General features: G+C 44.1%; 1 protein-coding gene across 7 annotated transcripts in view; it reads left to right on the forward strand.

Moving 5' to 3' along the window:
• The window catches only part of ITPR1 (inositol 1,4,5-trisphosphate receptor type 1), a 171,735-nt gene that overhangs the window by 97,119 nt on the left and 53,446 nt on the right, over nt 1-21,170 (forward strand). For 3 of the 7 annotated variants that reach the window (XM_074879205.1, XM_074879206.1, XM_074879209.1), the window contains 4 exons: nt 4,901-4,936; nt 6,993-7,043; nt 10,444-10,576; nt 11,835-12,025. In XM_074879205.1, the coding sequence (XP_074735306.1) occupies nt 4,901-4,936; nt 6,993-7,043; nt 10,444-10,576; nt 11,835-12,025 (411 nt within the window). The remainder of the gene's footprint in view (nt 1-4,900; nt 4,937-6,992; nt 7,044-10,443; nt 10,577-11,834; nt 12,026-21,170) is intronic. The other 4 variants (XM_074879207.1, XM_074879208.1, XM_074879210.1 and 1 more) reach the window with 2 other exon arrangements.

A 21,170-nucleotide genomic window follows, 5' to 3' on the forward strand; every position in this document is an offset into this window, starting at 1 on the left:
GCTCATAAATTTTTGTGGGCTGCCTTATATTTTTTTTCCTTCAGAAATCCTGCAATCTTTGGACCGTTTTTATTGCATGAACTGGAATTGGTGAGCTCTTTGGAAAAGGAGACTGGAACATTTCTTACAGTTATTTCTAACAAAAAAAAAAAGTTCTACCATCTCACTAGTTAATTAAAACTGCTAATGTAAAACGTGTATGAAGATAGTTCTTACTATATTCAGTTATTGTAAAAGGCCTGCAAGAATGAGGATTTAAAGAGAAGCAAGTGATTGCACTCCCACTGAAGGTCAGTGGCGTATCAGAGGCTGAGATCTTTAACTCTAGGAAAGCCCCAGCCCAAGTAGAAAATGCTTTCTCAACTGAAAACTCTGGAAAAGGAGAGAAGGCATTCCTGTAGGCAGATCTCGGTGACCTTTCAGTGCAGGCACTGACAGCCCTTACGCCAAATTTCCCACCTCATTGTCTGGCAGTGCACAAAGTCTTTGCAAATTCACTGAGATAAGAGGGGGGGTAAAAAACATTTAGCCGCATCCCCGATCTGAGTGTGCGCCTCAGCAACAAGGCGAGGGGATGTAAGCGTGTGGTTGCTGCTCCATCGCACGCTGGTAGAGCTGGGGGGCTGCATATGCCCCCCGCAAATCCCGCATGTCTTCTGTGAAGGCTGGGAGAGCTGTATGGCTCTGAGGACCTGTGCCAGGACATGGTACTGCTCCACATCTCCCACTGCCTCTTGATTTATGCAAGTGTGAGATCCTCCATCACTAAAAATACACTGTTCAGCAACTTTGATGCAGGTCTGTTACAATGGTAAACCATAATGTGGGAAGTTTGTCAAAGCAGTTCAGTGCTCTTGGTTCCCAATTATCTCCCCCTGCCCTGAAACTTACCCATAGCAAGTCAAATGTGTGTTTGACAAACACCTACACATCATCTGCAGAGGCTAGAAATTTCCTATCCAAATTTTTTTTCTTGGTTCTACAAAGTAACAGTATTGGCCTTACAAAGGAGACTTGGCAAGCAGGTAACCTATGTGGAGTTTTCTGGTATTATTGAAGAACTATGAAGGACAGCAACATAGTTTGTGCTCTAGTCTGTTGTCATGATCTGGACTAGGCGGTGCCTTTGTGTGTCTTTCAAGTAGGAACTATCCTCACTGTATTTGAAAGAGAAAAGAGGAGAAATTCAGAAAAGGGAGGAAAAAATGGAAAGGGACTTCCAGGACTCTATCTAAACCAGCAGTCCCTTGGAACTCCAGCTGATATGGGAGATGGTAATGCAAGAGCCAAGACAGAAGGCAGTGGTTTCAGAATGACCGCTGCCTGACATCTTCACTCTAGTTCTTTGCATCTGGATATACAACCTAGCTATCAAAAGCTTAATGTGATATTTGGCTGATTTGACTCTGTAGTTGTGTTTTTCCCCTTTTTCTTTCCTCCTCTATGCCAAATCTCTCCCCCCACCACCCCGATAATTAGATGCCATATGCATGGAGTTGGGTCGGTTCCTGAATTCACAGATTTCAGGACCAGAAGGGATTGCTCGGTAATTTAACCCGACTTCCTGCGCAGGGCATCTTATTTCTTGCCGTTGCTTCTTTGCTAAGCCAAATCAATTCATTTTGACTAAGCTTCTTCAAAATGCTCAGTGTTAATCTTGAAGACCTCCCAGGACAGGTGTCAGTTTACTATTTCCTTGCACCAGCTAGTCGCCTTCCTATCTGATTTAGAGGGATGTTTGGAAAAAGACCTAAAGGAGATGTGTGGTAGTTTGGAAAATGGCATCAGCCTGCAGAAGTTAAGCAGTCTGAGGTTTGTCACCTTTCAATCCTTTGTACTTGGGGTTGACCTTACACGGAGGTGCTTGTAACTGTGCAGGTTTGTCCATTATTTTGTCAAAATTCCAAAGTTTGGTGAGGCTGAAGAGGAAAAGATCACGTTTTTGACAGTGTTCTTACGTGCATGTTCACACGAACATGCAGGTTTTTCTGATAAGTTTATTTCCCATCCATTTTTAACATTACAATATGAGATGTTTTCCATCCTGTTTTGCTAAAGCCACTATCAGGAGGAGACCCAGTCTGTGAGCTGGAATCTCCATTTGCCTTTTAAATGCATTTCAAGCCTTTTAAGCGCTAAGTTTTCTGGATGTTTATTACATAATTGAGTTAAAAAAAAAAAACTGAGAAGAGCAATCCTGAGACTTTAAACATGAATGAAAATCTTTGTGCATTTCCTCAAACCATTTCCACTTTTTTATCCACAGTGGTAGTTGTTTGAATTTTCTGTGAAAGACAGGATTAGACAACTTTCACCTTGATTGTTATTTTGAAAGCAAATGAAAATAAAACTTTCATACCTTCCTCAAAACCATAAAGGAAAAGGTCTGAAGCTTCCTTCCATATCTCCGAAGTTGAGATGTATGAGTTTACACTTGAGCTGTCACTTGCTTTGGTGGTTTTTGAGGTGGATACATCCACTGTTGAGTCAGATAAAGACCATTCTGGGAAACACACGTAGTCTGTGTTGGGGAAATGGCTGCTAGAAGCATTACGGTCACCAGCGGGTCAAAGAAATTGTAATTCTCCTGTTACAGCTAATGATGAGTGGTTTATTTGCCAGCCTTGCGGGAGTGGAAACTTCAAAGGAAGAGGGGTTTTTTTACACAGCAAGTTGAAGGGAACTGTTGCTACTGCTAGCAAAAAGTAAAAACTTTGTACTCTTCTCTGGCTCTGCCACCCACTACGTTCCACTTTGAAAGTTGGCCACTGTGTCCGTGGCACTCACCTGGCCGCTGTTTGGAATTCCACAAACTTGCCCCTGCCCCCCAGATGCCATCACTTTTCTTCGAGGTAGAGAGCTGAGGTATATGGAAGCACAAGAAATCTGGCACAATTACTACTTCAGTCTACTCTCCCACCCTATTCAATCCTTTTTGTAAAGTGTAAGCTGATACTTTGCTGTTGCAGCACACAGGGTTGTGCAAAGTGTAGCACGGTAACTATAGCTTTAACCAATTTTGACTGAATAACAGTTTCAGTATTTAGAGTTTTTATTCTTACTGAAAGGCTGCTGAAGGCCCTGCTTATTTGGAATGATCCATCCAAGCATTGCCAAGGGCAGTAGCTTTTGCTTGCAGATGAGTTTGTGGGGCTGGTTCTAACATGCTGATCTATTTATACATGCTGTCTGTGCTTCAGTGGGAAGGCACAGGAATTTGCTAGCTAGAATATGTACTTTTTCCTTCTCCAATTAAGTTGGAAAGATCAAACTAATTTCATGCTGATTCTTCGTCTGTGCTGGTTTTCAGCCCCAAAATGTACATGTATGTTTGAATTGGGGGTGAAGGTATAAGCCTGGGTATAAGGAAGCTTTCATTGGGAATCCAAAGCCCCCAGGATGTTATCTTGTGGCAGTTGTATCCACTTGACCTGCCAGCTTGGGTCTCCCCTTCCCTAGAAGGAAGGTACCTAATTTCCCTTACAGGGGAATATGCACCATTTTCTTGCTGCTGTTGACTGCTTAAAGGAGGAATATTTTTTGCTTTGCTCTGAGGCAAATTGTGCAGACAGTGTCTGCGATCAGAACAATGTGCCCAGACTCCCTAATGACTTGATAGGGTGTTTCCAGTGTCCAGCCTCTGAGCAGCAAGGGTGTACAGAGTGGGCAGTGCAGGAACTGCGTGTTCCGCTGCATAAACGAGGTTCTTCCTGTTAACTTTTGATCCGTGTGGCCTAAATACTCCCTGCTTCAGTTGGACCAAGAGACAAATGGTTTGCATGTGTGTGAAGTTTCCAAGAGTGGTGACAATGCAAGGAAGCGGTGTACCAAAGGCCGTGTGAATTAGCCAGGAGGAAAGTCCATTAGGAGAAGGACAGAGAATGGTTCTTCCCGGCCAAGGAGCCCCTGCCCACGCAGCACCGCGGGGGAAGCGCTCGCTCCTCTGGCTCCTCCCTGGGAAGCGGAGTCTTGCCATATTTCGACTTCGGGATCTCGTGTCCTTCCTCTCCCTTTGCTGTGCATTTCCTAGGCTGCAGCAGATATTAGGTTAAAATACCACGGTCGCTCTCCCAGCCTATGCTTTATTTGTCTGTCTAGTTTGTGTGCCCTCTAGGCAGACACGGACAATGAGTGGCTGACTTAATTTGGTATTACTGTATCGTTGTTGTCTTATTTCTTAGTGTCTGTTCCTGAGAAGTTAAATCAATTTACCCACAATGAAGTAGGCAGTTTCCTTTGAATGTTTAGGTCTCTGTTGTATGTCTAAGCTCTACTAGATAAAAGTTGCTTGTCTTCATCTGTTTCAGTGTGATGATCAGCATTTTAAATTTGAAAAGCTGTTACTGTTTTGCTCGTGTTTGGTGCTGTATCATGTATCTTTTATCTCAAGAAAAGTATGTTTATAGATGAGAATCCACTGGAAGCATTCTTTCAGCTAACATTGTAAGGCTGCTGCCTTTCTGTGACTGCAGCCCTGGCTTCCTCCTCCTCCTCCTCCTCCTCCTCCCCTCTGGGGATGGGTGTGCTGCCTTTGCCCTCTGCAAGTCACAGATCCCGGGTGCGTGGTGTGAGCGGGCCGCCCAAAAGTGCATTGCTGCATCGCAGGCCTGTGTGCACCTGCAACTGAAGCTTTTTGCTTGTGCCTCTGTGTTCATGCAAAGTAGTTTGGGATGTTCAAAGGATACCTGCTAAATTTTCAAAATGTAGCCCTTTTAGGAGCATGGTGGGTGGGTGGGAGGAGGGTGTGAACAGTAATTAGGGCTGTAATTAATTTGTGATGATTCAGCTGAAGTTACGTGCTTTGCTAGCTCCCTTCCCCTAAGTGTTGACCACTAGATTTCTGTTGGGATGAAAGATTCTTGAAGAATGACTAATTTTTCTGCATTTTACTTTCAACTAGCTGCCGCAACCTCCAGAAACGGAAAGCCCTGTAGAGGTGTGTCACCCACCTATATTTGTACAGCAGGCAAATATTGGTGTTTTGAAGTAGTCCTGGTGGAGTGTCTTGTTGGTAAAAACCCTGTGAAATGTGTGTTCATGCGTGGTGCTAGACAGTGAAAAATAAGTTGATTTGTTGAAGTGGTTTAATCGAATACAGCATCAGCATGACAGTCTGAAAACACATAGAAGCACGTAAACCAGTCCCAAATCTTTGTCCTGAACAAAGTAAGGAACCCAAAGGACCAAAGGACCAATGTTGTAACCAGTCCAAGGTAGTGTGGGTCTTTCAGCTGCTTCCCTTTAGCTCTTCAGGGAGACAGAGTTTGAAAAGCCTTCTCTCAACTCCCCCTGAATTAGCAAAATGAGACTTAATTTCTCTGGCTCCTAATTGTGATGGTTTAGCCCCTGCCGGGGTCTGAGACCATGCGGCCGCTGCCCCTCCCCCACAAAGGGAGTGAAATACAAAGCCCCAAGACTGAAATAAGGAGAGGTTTAATACAACAGTGCAATAGCAACACAACCAACAACAACAATAACAATAACAGTAATAGTGATAGCAATGAACAGAGCAAAATAGCTACCAAATACAGCAGTTTGAAGCACGATGTACAAAACCACGAGTGCACCGCGCTCTGCGCCAGGAAAATGTGACCTGCCAGGATGTGACGTCGGCATGGTATCTGAATAACCCGGCTAGAGCTCCCCCCCACTGCTGGGGAAACTTAACCCTATCCTGGTTAAACCAGGACACTAATATAGAATTTGGTTTTCCCTTTGTCTCACATATTTAAAAACCTTGATAAGGAAACGGAGGTGTCAGAAGTTAGTAGAAGCCTCGTAATCCCAGAGTCAGTTAGGTGCCCCATTTAAAATGCCACAGTGAAACAGTTAATGATCACTTCCCCTTTTCAAAGTTACTAGCCCTATAGTGAATTGGATGTGTAACCAAGTTTCCTTTATGAGATACACCAGCATCAGTTCTTATAAAACAGATTATGTGTGGAAATGAAGACATAATAATTTATGAAATCTCAAATTCTTTTGAAATTAATGGGATGTCCAGCAATGACCTTGGTAAATGGTACAACTGGGTGCTGTATCAGGGCAAACCTAGATGAAACCACATGGGAGTCTAAATCTAGGATAGGGTTGATATTCTGAGCTATATAAATACAAAGATTATAAGTATGTTTTGAAATCATGAAGGGGAAAAAAAGTGCAGCTTGTTGGTGGTTTAGACCTTGTATTTGTAATTTTTGTGGAAGAGTGTTTAAATGTAAACTGAAAGTCTGAGTGGTCATAGAATGACTTTGAGATGTTTGGGAGATGGCTCCTGGTTTAAGATGGGTCCCCATACTGAGTGGTTACTTCTAAACATTTGCAGAGTGCTTTAAAGCAGAAAAAACGCAACGTACTTCAGGTTTACAAAGTGGAAGCTCCATCCCTGGAAATTTGCTTCCTTTAGATACTTAATATCTGAAATGAGAGATTTGATTTGGAAACATGCACATGCCAAGGGACTTTGTTCAGTAAATCAGTGCAACCTCCCTGAAGTCCGTGGCATTGGAATGGAAACCCCAGAGGTTTCGGCAGAGGCCCTCCACAGTCTCAAAAGAGCTTCCTTGACCACGGTCAGATACATTGAAGTACCTACACTTCCCCCCAAAGTGTGCGTATAGTGGGGCGGGGTGTCTGTACGTGTGTGTGTATCTGTGTATGTGTATGCATGGGCATGCATGGTTTGGGTTCTTAAAAACTCTTGTGTGTTACTGGTAATAGTAGACAGACTTTGTGTTTTCTTTAAATCCATGAGAATGTGTTGGCATACGTGCATGCCATGGTGGTCTGCTGGAGTGTGGCAGAGCAGACTCGTTAAGTGCTGCCAGAGCTAATTGAGGGCAGATGTTCTGTTCTGATAGCTTGTCAGTCGGTCTTCCTCATCTCCCTCCTTGCTTTCAGCTGTGACTTCCCTTAATATTTTCCATGAGTGCAAAGATGTTAGTGTCTCCTTAGTGTTGTTCTGCTTTAAAATGAAATTTCTGCATGCACAGCAGGAGCTTGATCAAAGTCTACCACAGAGGCAACTGGAGGATCATAGAAGGGTACGTACAGCAGTCAAGCACATTCAGAACTAATCCTCTACCTTTTCCTTTGAAACAGTGAAGCGTTAAGTCATGTAAGAAACTTCTGTGGTTAACTGCTTGCTGTCGGTCTCTTGGAAAATCTAAAATGATCAGTCATGCTTACAAAACAGGGTGCTGGAGCATCTTCTCTTGTATTAAATGGAAGGGGCAAGTGCTTGGCTGCTCCAAATTAAACCTCAGATCCCAGTCTAGTCTGTTCATACTTTCAAAGCACTTCCCCTTGATGATGATCACACAATTATAAAGTGAGATTAATCAGTGCTGGTGGAGTTTGTCTGCTTTGGCCACACCTCCCCCTTCATAAACAGACAAGCTGCAAAGTCAACTCCATTAATACATTTCTCAATTTATTCTGCTCTTGTAGCTGGGAACAGAAGAGCAGCAACTTATAACTGCTTCACTCTTAACTATTACTAAAGATTCTATGTTTTAAAAATTATAACAGGTTTTTGATATCACTTAAACAGAGTTGTGTATTGCATCCGCTTCACTGATACATGTATAGTAATGTTTGTATACTGCTTACTGTTAGTTTACCTTGACGGTGAATGCAGATGAAATTGAATGCTGTTGGGTTTTTTTTGCTAGGTAGCATATTTGATTTTTCTTATTGCCGCCAAACATCTGATATTTGTTTGCATACTCTACGCATCAAAGTGGTGTACAACAGTAACATGATGGTTAAAGAACTGTTCTGGAGCCAAGCATTGCAGCTGAATTAATTATAACATTTCTTAAATACCACTTATTTTTTTCTCCCCTCTACTTTGATCACATACTTCCATACTTGTTAGCTAACACAGTGGGTTTGAATAATTTTGTAGGAAACAAAGTTTTTCTTCCCAGTTAGAATTTGAAATGCTGGTGAATGCAGGTTGCCAAACCTCCCAGAATAATGGATCAGCATGCTTTCGGCCTAGGAACAGCAAATGCTTGATGTGTTCCCACTTGTATTTTCTGGTTACTTGTCCTGTTTTGGATACACTACTCCTGTTGACAGCAGAGGGGCTGCAGGTCTGTCCTCAGAGCAGCAGCTCCCGGGGAAGTCTCTCCCAACTATTTTGACCATGGAATAGAAGTTGCCTTCTGCTCCGTGGTGGACTAGAAGGAGAGTCTAGGGACAATTCTGGGAGCTTTAGTTACCCTTCTGGATTCAGGAGGAGGTGGAGTTTACTGAACAACAGTTCTTGTGGTTGGATGTGTGTTGTTATCTTTGTGATAAGTAGTAAAAATTAACTGGTTTTAAATGCCAGTTGATATGACGACTGCCCTTAGTTTAACGGAGAGGAAAAAGGTAATGTGAGAACTCCATTGTAACTTGATTTTTGTTATAGGGCTTATATGGGCATCTAGTTGCCTTTCTAATCAGTACACATGTATAAGCAAGATGTAGTTAAGGGGTTTTTTTGTCTGGCTTGACCTTGTTCTGTCACGTAGCCTTCCTTACCTGCCAGACTGAGAGCAGAAAGATGGTTAAAGCGCTACATCATGTACTAAACACTCTCATGTCGCTGTCAGTCACTGTAGCTCCTCTGGGATAAGAATTTGCTTGAGCTTTTAAATTGAGTCTCTTCCCTCCCCTGTATGTTCACTATTTGGCCCAAGCAGTGATAGGAAGCGTATGCCCCTTGGAAAGGTGCTCATCTTCTTTTACTGTTGCTTCCAAAGTAGCTTGCCTTTTTTCTTTTTTTGGGGACTTTTGGAAGCAGCTGGTTGGAAAGCTTTCCTTGTGTTTTTATTTTACATCTTGTCTCCCTGCTGCTTCCCCCGTCCCCATCTGATTCTGTAAAACACAGCTCCTGTGCTGCAGCTTTCACACTAATAATCTGTAGGAACAATTTTTAATCTGTCAAATTGTACTGACAAGAAGGGGAGCCCTGAGATTAGCACCAGCTCTGCAGGGCGGGTAGGGATCCCTGACCAACTGCAGGTGGGTGTTGGGCTTCTCCGTTTGGAAGTGATGTCTGAAATTTGGTAGAGGACTGTTAATTTCCAGACAGGTTTTTGTCCTTCCAGTGCATTGGGGTATAAGGCTTTCTTTAAGCTACCTTTTGTGAGTGCCTGCTTTGTATCAAAAGCAGCATGTCTGCGATAGTGCTGGAGTTTTGTATGAGCCAATTAGTGCACATTTACATTGTTCCATTTACTTATTTGTGTTTTAAAGGCTTCTTGTCAAAGTTCAAAACATAAGGCTTCACTTGTATGACAGCTAATGTATTAAACCTTGTGGTTAATGACATTTTGAATCTATAGTCAGACAACTAATTTCTTTTTAAATACAACTGAAAATTAGTGTCAAGCACTTGGTTTGTGAATGGAGATCAAGATACTTTAGTTCATCCTGACGTATTTTTAATATAATAATTTTTCCTCCGCTCTCTCAAATACTGTTTCAGGGTAGTACTGCTGTAACCGCAGCACGCTGCCATTAGCAGAGCAGTAGCTCCCGGTTAAAATAATCACCAGTCTTTGCACAAAGACCTTGTAAAAATCTGTTAATCCCACTGCGATGTTTGTGTGTCTGCCCGTTGCTGGCAGTACCGCCAGCTTTTGTACGGCGCTCTGAATTACGGGGAATTCCTGTCAGACTGCAGTGCAGGGTCCGCGGGTTAAGGTTCAACCTGGGAGGTGTTTTGGTCTCCTCTGGCCCCCGCTGACGGCAGCAGCACGTGCTCTGCTGGGCCGGGGTGTCGGGGTTATCCGAGGACTGGAGTCCGCAGGCTCATGTGCTCGGATGCTGACTGCCGGCGTGACCAGTCGGCTGCCGGCAGGGACGCGGGGAACAAAGAGCTGGGATGCAGCAGGGATGGCTCGGTTGCCGTTCGGCGGCTGACAGCGTTAGATCGCATCGGTTGCTGATGGAGGGGAGGAAAGAGCGCGTCCCCGTAACGTTGATGAAATGGCAAAACAGGATAGGTTTGAGGAGGTGGGATTGCTCGCTCACAAAACGCTTCTAATGTTACTTTTTCTCTAATCCTCCTCTTCATTTTGTGGTGGTGCTATACAGATGCAACTTTTTTACATTTAAGACTGAGACAATAGATCTTAATTTAAAAAATGTCTTTAAGAAAAAAATCTGTCTGCAAAGCTTTACATAAAACCTGAACTGTAGCTGTTTCTGGTGCTGGGAACCCGTAATCTTATTTAAGCCCCATGAGACACCCCCACCCTGGTGTCCCAGCCTGCCCAAGCACATCGGGAGATGCTCAGCGGGTTTTTCCAAATCTCCGGGGTTTCCGTTCCCCCTCCCTCGCTACGAGTAGGCTAAGGATAGCATCAGACCCCTTGCTACTGAATATTAGTTGTTTGTTTATTCATTAAGCTCACATCTTGATTTCATTATCCTCTTTGAATCAAGGGTGAGGCACTCAGGCAAGTTTTGGTCAACCGTTACTATGGCAACGTGAGACCGGCGGGACGGCGCGAGAGCCTCACCACCTTCGGCAATGGCCCCTTGTCTGCTGGAGGCGCCAGCAAGGCTGGGGCAGGAGGTAGGACGTGCTCCTGTGATCTGCCCTGCCAGGTGCTCTCTGTCTGTCTCTGCCTGACAAATCGGTATCCTACAGGTGAAATACGGTTGTTTTTTTCTTCTACTGTTCTGTTCTGTGAAATCCCCAGAAAAGAAACTATCCACATCGATGGGGAAGAAGTCCTGATTGCATGTTGCTTCTGGCTTTAGAAACTCCTATATGTGTTAACTCTCCTTGAGGGATTCCACTTTAGGCTGAGCTGAAGCATTGCTCTCCTGTCTCTAATCATGTCAACTGGTTTTTCCTCATGCAGATGAGAGCAGTGTCCTTTTTTCCTCTGAGTGCATTTGAGAAAGTACTTTAAGCAGGCAGAGCGTTTTATAGTTCCCAGAGACTGACTTGGGTTGGCTTGAATTTTGTGATTCTGTTTTGAAGGAATGTATTTAGAAAACCTGATCAATTTAATATTTGTAATAATATTTGGGGAATGTGCTCATAAGGATGTCAGATCTGTATCTGAAACAAAAAGATTTCATTGTATTACAGAGAGATTGCAGGATAGGATGAACAAAACCTCTGAAGTTAATTAGGAAGTGCCGTTGATTTGATTTGAGACCATTGCTGAAGAAGTCAGTAATGTCAAGCACGTTTTGTCAAAACACAGTTCAGTGGGTTTTGCCTGTTCAAAATAAAGACCGTGGGTAAACCTGTTGAAAGCAGGCCTGATCAGAAACAAGAAATACCACCTATTTCCCTGTATTTTCTGAAGCTGATAGATATTTCCTTTGTCCTTGCGTTGTGCTGCCGACTGCCATACTTTTCCACTTTGTAGGGCGCTGGCTTTGCCATCCTGTGGAATTTGTCTCACCTCTTCTCCACCCCCTCACTGGTCCTGCAGAGCCTTTGCCTCTCTTTGCATCCCTGAATCCACACTCTTTCCAGAATCCTCTTCCAGTACACCAGCCCTCTTTCCATCTCCTGCTGCCAAGGAGGGCAGTGGTGCCAGTAACCATTTCCCATTGCCAACCCAGGCTGTCCTCCCTCAGGACATCACCTCCCACATGTTAAAGCCATGTTAAGTGTCCATCTTACAACATGCCCAATATGCGCTTTAAGTTACAAACCCTTCCTTGCAGGAATGCTCAGAGCTGAGTTCATCACTATTAATAAATGTGTATGCATCATTCAGGATAGGTTAATAATTTAAACCAGAAGAGAGGTGCCATCACCGTAGGGTGGAGGGGTTTGGATCTCAGCTGGTTTCTCGTCACCTTTCTAGGAGGAAGCTCTGGATCAAGTTCAGTGAGCCGAGGTGAGATGAGTTTGGCAGATGTCCAGTGTCATCTGGATAAAGAAGGTGCATCCAACCTGGTCATAGATCTCATCATGAATGCCACCAGTGACAGAGTCTTCCATGAGAGCATCCTGCTAGCCATTGCCCTTCTGGAAGGTGGGAACACTACAATACAGGTAGGGAAATGGAAAACTTCTGCTTACAGCTAAAACAGGTTGGGAAGGGAAATGTGTTTATGAAATCCAGGGAACTCAAGGAGGTTAAGAAGAAGCGGGGGGAAATGACTAAATGATCTTTGACCTGTAATTAAGAAAAATACCAGTGTCTACCATGCAAAAGTTAACTTATTAAATGTTTGCAAGGGCACTGGGTAATTGAGGTATTTCCCAGGGCCATATAGAGGAATGTATAACAAAACAGCTTTGTAGTGTAAGTTAATGTGACTACTTCTGTGAGTAAGTTTAAGCAACTGCAGCATGCTCAGAGACATTTACAACTAGCTGTTAGATTTCAGACTGGAATTTAAAATAACAGTAAACTCCAGACCACCACCATTCTCCTGTAATCTTGCGGTCCTTCGTTTCTGTGTTTCAAATCAGAATTTGGTTTCCCTAAATGGCAATTGCGCCTGGTATGGATTTTAGTGAGCATACACCAACTAGCTTGTACGGTACTCTTCCAAACAGAAAGTAAAACTTTATTATGGCAAAACATGCTTACAAAGATTGTTGCACATGTAGTATCTTATTCTTTTGACTTTTCATGTGTTCTGTTTGCAAACAGACAGTTTCTGCCTTGGACAACGAGCTTTATGCATAGCTATTCCAGAGAGTGTTACCCCTTTCCTACCCCGCTGCAATGTGTTTCACATGTCTGAACAAAACAATTGGTGATTTGTTTAAGAAGGTCAATTTTGCAGATTGTTCCTTTCAGTCAGAGGAGCGATAACATTCAAATGATACACATACAGATTTAGGCTTATAATTTGATATCATTTGTGCTGCATCCTAATTAGGAACATTTAAACCACCAAAAGACACAGTGTCTCTCTGGTATCGCAGGAGCAGCAAAGAGCCACCACGCTTACAATGTTATTCTTAACTAGACCTCCCTGGCAACTTCTGGGAGTAATGTTTGACCGGACTGAGGGTAGTGCTTCGCCTTGTGCTTAATCTAATCTCACTGTGGGCTGTTGCCAAACAGCCCATCCTGTTGTGGTCGACTGCTTGTCCCTCTTCATACAGCTCCTGCAGCTGTGGGGTGAGTTGAAGTAAGTGGATGATCTGATGGAAGACCAGCCTGCTGGTGAAAACAGATTTGATCCCATAGAAATGTCAGGCTCGAACCTGACCAGAGATGTGCTAAAGAGCAGCTGTATCCTCTGGGCAGCAGCATGTGGTGAGATTTGGTTAAGTGTAATGTGGGGCTGAATCCTGACTAGTTATAATTGATCATTATGGTTAAAACATGCACTAGATCTCTACAGCAGCACCTCTTGTGTTCATGCAAGCTTCCCTTGGGAGGAGAGGGAACATTTTTGGGCTCCTTCACTCTGTCTCTGTAATCAGTACCCTCTTTTCCCCTGTGTATATGCTGTAGAGTGAAGCTTCTTTGCAAAAGACAAAGTGGGAATTAAGTGTTTAAAATCCCATGTCACCTTAAACTGCAATGACAGGATTAACATTCCTTGGGGAGAGTCACTCCTTTAAATTTCCTGCTCTTCTCCAACGTAAAGGAAGCTGAGCTTTCATCTTCCTCGCTCTCAGGCAGCCTCAGGTAACCTCACACTGTCATGCTGGAAGGAAAAACAAATTCTGCACCAGCCTGATGTGCAGAGATCCTTTGCTTGGACTGGACCCCAGAACTCATGGACCAAGTAGAGTCACTTCCTGCTGTGTGCGAGTCAGTGTTGGAAGGAGATTCCTTAGCTCATCTGGTCGAAACAAACAGGGAAATCTGCAATCCATCTCCAAAGACACCTTTTTCACCAAAAAGGGAGATTCTTTAGTTGGCATTTGCTGTTTGTAACTGGGAGCTGGGAGTCTGTAAAATAACTGTGTGGTGAGGAACGAGCTGTTGGCATAGGATGCTTGTAGCAAATGGCGTAGCGCTCTCACATCCGTGCCTCACGGTCCTGCCAGTTTCTGTTGCACCCTTGCCTTTATAGACGTTACTTCCGCAAGCCAGAGTAACTATTTTCCATCCTTTCCTGCTCAGCAATAAGTGCTTGGCGGTTGCCTTTACCTTTAGAAAATGTTCTGGGCAGGCAGCAGCTACTTGGTGCATGTGCGTGTACGTGCTCTGATGCAGTGGTGCAGGGTTGGGGGGGGGCTTTGGTGTAGGCTGCTTTTAAGTACAGAATGTTTTAGGAACCAAATGACTTGTGATGCCTACAGCTAATGCTGTAAGCTCCGAGGTCTTGGACACACCCAGGAGCTCTTACTCATGCATGCAAAGCACAGATGAGACTTGACTGAAAATATCCTGTGGAGCCGTTGTAATGTAGATATTTTGTACTATAGCAATCCAGTGACCTGATAGCAAAAGGCAAAAAAAGAAGGTTTATCAGTGCACAAAGCAGTTCCCTCTGTATTGGCTCATCTCCTGGTGCGAGGTAGTGAGTTTGCTGGTGCTTTGCTTCACTCGCACTGGCTCTCGCAGTCAGGGCCCGTGGGGACTACTACAGTGTCAGTCAAGAACAGCGCATATGCAGCGCTCTGATCTTTCAGTGGTATTTTAGTTATGAAAGCCAAGCAAGTAAAACTTTAATGGCAAAAAAAACACCAACCACAAAGCTTAACTTCTGGGAGAACAGCTGGCTCAACGCTGGTGAATCAAAGCGAAGGTGGAGGCTTGCTCTTTAGTAAAATCACGATTTCAGGTTTGTATCTCCCAAGTAATTGCTGAATGATGTCCAAGTTACACTGGTGTTCTGAGACAGTAAATTGATGTAACCAAGCTTTTTGCTCTTCACATAGGAAGAATAGCTTATCTGCTCACCCAGAAAACACAGGAGGCCATGGGTGCAGCTCAGCTGCTGGGGAGCACTGCCTTCACAGGAGAGCTGCCCAGGGTACTCACTAGTCTGCACAGCTTCGAATCCGATGGGTTTTATAAAGCAGTCTTTCTCTACAGCACAGTAAAGATTTGTTGACTGTATGGTCTCCTACTTAGTAAGATTGGATTTTTACAAAATACTCTGCAAACTTTGTCTGCTTATGGAAACTACGTGCACTTAACGAAAATGAACGCAATACTTTCCGTGGTCTTTTATCCTGATCTTTCTCTAATCTGTGTTCTTTTGGTAAGCTTTGCAGATGAGGTAGGTAGGGCTTCACAGCCCCAGCAACCTGCAGAGTGGATTTTCTGAAGTTCTACGGCAGTTTCCAGTAACTGCCAGTGGAATAGTCATCTTCAGTCTTTGGACTAATAACTGTGTTCATTTTGCATCAGACGCATTTGTCATTGTGAAAGTTGACCTAGCCAAACCAGCCTGTCTTTGAGGCCTAACACAGTTTATCTTCATTTTACGTTTTTTTTTTTTTGGTTATTATTAGCAGCTCTTGATTTATACTATTCTGAACAAGTTCATTCTGTGCTCAATCTGAATAATTTTTACTGAACTTAAATTGCTTATGTCTACAGGCCTTTGAGAATAGGAAACTGGTGGGATAGGGACAGGTTATGTAAAAATGCTTTTTGGCAGCAAAGCCAGAAAGGTGTCACCCGTGCGTGGCACTTTCTTAACTCCAGGTTTTCACACGGGAAATGAATTTGGCCTGAAGTTAAGCAAAGGTTTGTACTGACACACAGGAACTTGCACATGATGATTGTAATATGGTTAATAATGGGAGTTCCCGGGTAACTCCCATGAGCTTCAGTGGGAGAACAGATCCCCATTTAGTTGGGAAGGGATAACTGGAATAGGTGTTACTGTTTCATTAGATACGTGCAGGGCCAATATTAAGGCTAGGCAAAGTAGGTGGTTGCCAACTCTAGCAGAAAAGCAAACCTAGAAATCTTCCTTATTATAATTGACAGGAGTGATTTTTATTGTATTGTTAAGAAAATTAATGTGGGGGAGAAGCAGGACAAGAAATACTCCCAATTTATGTTAGGAAAGAGATGAAGCTGGTAGTGTATGGCACATCAAATCCCAGGCTGGTCTGTGGTTTGCTCTAGGGGTGAACATGGGTGTGATAAACTGTTTTGGGAGAAGGACAGAGGTCTTTGCCCACTTAAAGCTCTCTGGATGGAAACTTCTCTGTTATTTTTAGATTTTGGAATTCACTTAGAAACACCTTCAGGTTCTTGGTAACAGAGATGGTGATGAAAGTGTTGTAGCTGTGTCCGGTGAGCTCGTTGCTCCCGCACAGCAGGAGCTCCGGTTTTCAGTGGGAAGCCTGCCCTCCTTTGTAAGGAGACAGAAGCGGAGGAGGAACCGCAGGGTCAAAACCAGACAACAAATTAACTTGACAAATGCTGCAGCTCACTGAACTGAAAATTACATAAACCCCTTTATTAATTTATATAACCCTCAGCATCCACCTCAAGAGAGCTGGCGTCAGCGGTTCTGCACACAGCAGCCCTGGGGGGGCGGGATGTCCCACCGGCTTCATGGTCTGCTCTGAAATGGTGAGGGGCGAGCATGCCCTGCACCCTGAGCCCGTCCCCCCGGGTGCTGGCTTGGGCACACCTTGTTGGAGCTCACGTGGCTGGTGCTACATCTCCTTCAGGAGAAATGAAAGCTTGGTCCGTTCCCTGCGCACGCTGTGACATGGCAAGTTTTCCTCCGTTAAAGCAACCCAGGCAAATGAATGACAGTGGAGGAAATTGCTGAGGACTTCTCCTGTAACGCTTGTCTCTCATCTGCTAAATAAAAATTACGTGCGCCGTTACTCTGCCTCACCTCTGTAGAGTTTCGGGTTTCCTTGGTCGTTGGAAGTTAATGGCAAGTAAAGTCCCTTACATAACTGCCTCTCCATGGAGACTTTGGTCTGCTTGTTTAATTAGGGATCTTCTCAAAAGTTAGATTGTGTGACAAATTACCCACATGCACATGTTGGTATTTCCAGCAAGGGAAGGTAAAATGAGGTGGTTGACATTCGTTTAGTTTCAGGAATTTTTTTAAGCACTATCCCAAAGCGACGTGATGCAGAGCGACCACTTTGAGGTGTGGTGGTGCCTTCCCCCTTCATCCACAGTTCTTCTGCAGATGGGCTGCAAACACAGAGGATGAGGTGATGGGAGTCAGCACCCAAGGAAAAGGTGATTATTTTTCAGGAAAGAAGTGGGATTTGCTCCTAGCTTTAAGGCATCTGAGCAGAGTCACTGCTCCTGTGCAGAGGATGATGATGGGATCTGCTCTACACCTCTCCTTCCCACAGAGTATGGGATGAGGACCAGGGACCATCACGACTTGAGATGGCACCAAGGAGCCTTTGGTGGTGGACCAGAGAGTTGTGCCTCCATCACAGCATGGCAAGAGTGAACCCGTGTTGTGCTGAGCCAAGGTTTGGAGCTCACCATATATATGTGAGGCTTTTTTGAGATGTGACTGCACAAAAAGCTGTATGGCTTTGAGTTGCTTTAACTTCCAGAGGCTCTTCAGTTCAGCCCGCAGAGAGGAGCCGTGCATTTTGTGTGCCCTCTTTGAGTGCTCGTTGAGGGCTGTGGCTGCGTGGTGCCGTGCTGCCCGATGCAGAAGTACTGGGGGGGGGCTCTGAACAAGTGAGATACCAAAGATCACAGCAGCCAGCTCTTCACTAGTCTGGTTTAGTAGGAAATACTGGTTTGGGTGAAACACTGGATTAGCACGACTGCTGTCTCCAGCTCTGCCTAGCACCATACACAGACTTGGAGTTAGTTGACATTTCTCCTTGTGCATTGCCACCAGTGAGAAAACTCCAGCACGGTGGATTGTGGTCTCCTTTGCTGAACTCAGTGCCTCGGACTGTCCAGGGATGATCGATAGTTACTAAATAAGTGCAGAACCGATGCACAACAGGAATTGAATCCAGAGCTATCCAATTCTTGTTTGTGTTTCTGGCACATAGAAGAGCCGCAGGAACCAAGTGACCGAGGTGCTACGTGGCCAGCAGGGAGATGGGGCTCGCTTCTGTGGCTGTCTGCCGCAGCCTCCAGGCTTGAGGGAGCACTAACTGGGAGACGGATCTGTGTCCTTCGGCTTGCTGTAGCGTTGGCTGTGAAATACTGTGACAAAAATGGAAGGATAAGTGATGCTAAAAAGATCAACAGTGAAATAGCTGGAATCAGCCAGTCAACCCCCTTTATTTTTTTTTTTCACTTTCCCTGTTGGCCTAAATGTGTCCTGTCTGATTTGGTTGCCAAAACACTTAATTTCTTTTTCTCTGCCACTGCAATTGTACTTCAAAATTGGGAGAAAATTTTACAAAATGTTACAGAAGTTTTGGTGATATAAAACATAGATTTATTGACACAATGGTGCTTTAGGGTTTGTGCTTTGGACTTTCTAAACCAGATTTACAACTTACAAAATTTGTAAGAGTCACAGATATCTGCAAGCACACAAAATCATACATGATGATAAATGCTTCAGAGGGAAGAATATCTTTGGATTGCTAAACTTTTGTAAATAGCACTTGAGAACTTCTGGTTGTTGATCAGAAAAGGTCTCTTAAAATTTCTACTATTTATAACAGGCAGAATTCTTTGCTGTAGGATGTTACATCTTTTTTACATTGTTTTAATAATACCTGTTCAGGAAACTAAAGCAAAACCAGCAAGCTATCAGCATGTATTAAATAACCACCTATGTCTTCCACCATTTTAATGAGTTTTTCTCAAGTTAAAACACACCATAATTATTTTTTTTACCTTCTGAGTATGTTACTTTAGAACATGACATTAAAAAAAATGTTGATAAGGACCTATATCAACTGTCAGATTAAACTGTGGGCAGTGATCTTGTCTTTTGTGAAAGAGAGCCCTCTCTGAAATGAAGCATGCTGCACATCAGACCCTCCTTCACGGCACAGTTACCTTCAAAACACAGCACTGAACCTGCACTAGTAATTAAGTCAGTGCTGAGGAAATCTGCGTCCTGATGCTCTGGCGATCCACAGCACGTGAGGAGACTTGAGATGGCAAAGCCGGTAGGAGCACACCGAATCTTTCACATGTATTTTAATGTAGTTAGCACAGTAAGGTCTCAATCTCGCTTGGCTGTTGGATACCACCATGATAAAAACAAGCAAGCCCTACTAATAATGCGCGGAGAGACACAGCCAAAGGCTGCGAGGAATCATTCCTGCAGAGATGATTTAATTTTTATTGGGGGCAGTAAGATGCATAGGTGAGATTGAGAACAGGGTGGATGAGATGAGATTGTAACAATACCACATAGTCTTTCTATGAGCTGCAGCTGATATTACATTTTGAAGTATATTTGGGCCATCAGTATTCCTGTATCATAGCATCTTTCAGCCTTTTTGCCCAAAGGGAGGTTTTATGCTTAGATTTTGATGTGCCCATCTGTGTGACTGAGCAATGTAGGCGAAGAAAAGGAAGAGTGATGCTACATCAGGGTTCAGCTGCATTGCTTGTCCTCCTGTCTTGGTAGCCTTGTGTTGTTCATGGCGGTTGGGTACCATGGGCCTCTTGTGCGGCAATCCTTGGCATTCAGATGTGATCCTGGGCCCGTAAGGAAGAGGGACGTAAATTGCTAATTCTCCCTATTCCTCTCAGTGGGATCCAGGTCCAACATAAACTTTTAAGATGATCCCTAGCAGGATTAAAGTCCTCCACAAGCAGGCAGAGGCAAGCTATTCAGAAAAACAAGGTCATGCTGCTTTTTTTTTCTTTTTTTTTTTTTTTTGGTAAGCACAGGAATCAACAAAGCGATGTTATATAACTTCTATTTATATCCCACTTGCTCACTAGCTGCAGGCATACAAGAGTAGCTGAGAAGGGAATTTAATGAGCTCTCAGGGCTTGCTCACCTTCCAGAGCGGGTAGGAGCCAGCTTGTTTTTGAAGTGCGTCAGCAAATGAAACTGGTGGTGGGTGGGTGGTTTGGGTAGGTGGACTGACTTGTTGCTATGGTTTTCTTTAATTCCTCTGTCTCTCAAGAAGATCTTACACTTTTTTTTTCTTTTGGGGAGTCTGCAGACTTCCTTGTTTCTCACACCTACACAGAGCTCACTGGTTCGGTAAGGAAGTGGGATTCATGCTCCTGCCATGCAGGAGCCTTGCACAGATTAACTGAGTGACCCAGCGGGTGCGTGCTCCCACATGTGTGCAGGAGGAACTCAAATAAGGCTCCGTGCTGAAAGCAGGTCAGGCCCCTGAGTCTCCCACGCTTTGGAGGCCATCTGCTCCGTCTCGGGGGGGATGGGGATTTAAACCCCAAACCCAACAGTCACGTTTCTACCTGTTGTTCCCCCAGTATGCCTTCACCTCCTGGTCATCATCCAGCATCACTTCACTGCCCCAGGGGTTCTGTACTGGCTCTGGAAGGGCATGAGGGAACTGTATCTCTGTGAGGTTTGTTCTTACTCTCCTCTTTCTGAAATGACTTGAATCAAAATTTTAGGCGTTGCGGTAGGAGAACATGTATGATATAAGGGCTCTTCCTGAAACAAGTGGTGTAATTCTGCTGTTGCCTTCATTTCAAGCTGTTCGGGAAAGATGAGCGTTTACATGGGTCTGTGTACACTTGTACCCCTCCAAAAACCTCCTCCCTAAGGTGGGGCAGAATCTCCAGCTAGAAGTAAGAGCCTTGCAGGATGTCGCGTGGATGCCCCTGACAGAGAATTTGTCTTATTTGTGGAAAATAGAGCTGGGAAGTCCCCCTTCTGCTTTCAGGACAAAGTTTATTTTACAGTTTGCAAAAAAAACGGGCAATTGAGGTGTTCTGGCAGATTTTCCTTATGGGTTTATTTCAAACTGTGAAGCATGTTCAGCATGAAATATTTCAGCTGCCATTTCCTTAAGCTATGCAAGACTAATGATATCTATCACTCACGCCCCAGAGTGATGGATCTTTAGCAAGCCAGGACGTATGAAAGATTTCAAGAAAAGAGAGGGATCAGTGATATTTAAAATAAATAACTGAGGGGGGAGAGAAAGCAAAGTTAGGTTGGAATTTTCTGCAGTGGAAGCCCTTGCAATATGTTTAGGCAGAATGTAAAGGGTTGGCATTTGTACTTAATTCAGTGCTTGTGTTAGCAGTGCAGTTCCCCTTAAAATGTGGCTGCTTTGAAGTAGTCCAGCTAGAAGAAACGGTACGGGGGTGGCAAGCTCTTTCTGCAAACATGAAGTAGCACAGAAGTTTTGCATT

The sequence above is a fragment of the Strix uralensis genome, chromosome 10, assembly GCF_047716275.1.
Source record: "Strix uralensis isolate ZFMK-TIS-50842 chromosome 10, bStrUra1, whole genome shotgun sequence".
NCBI classification, from domain to species: domain Eukaryota; kingdom Metazoa; phylum Chordata; class Aves; order Strigiformes; family Strigidae; genus Strix; species Strix uralensis.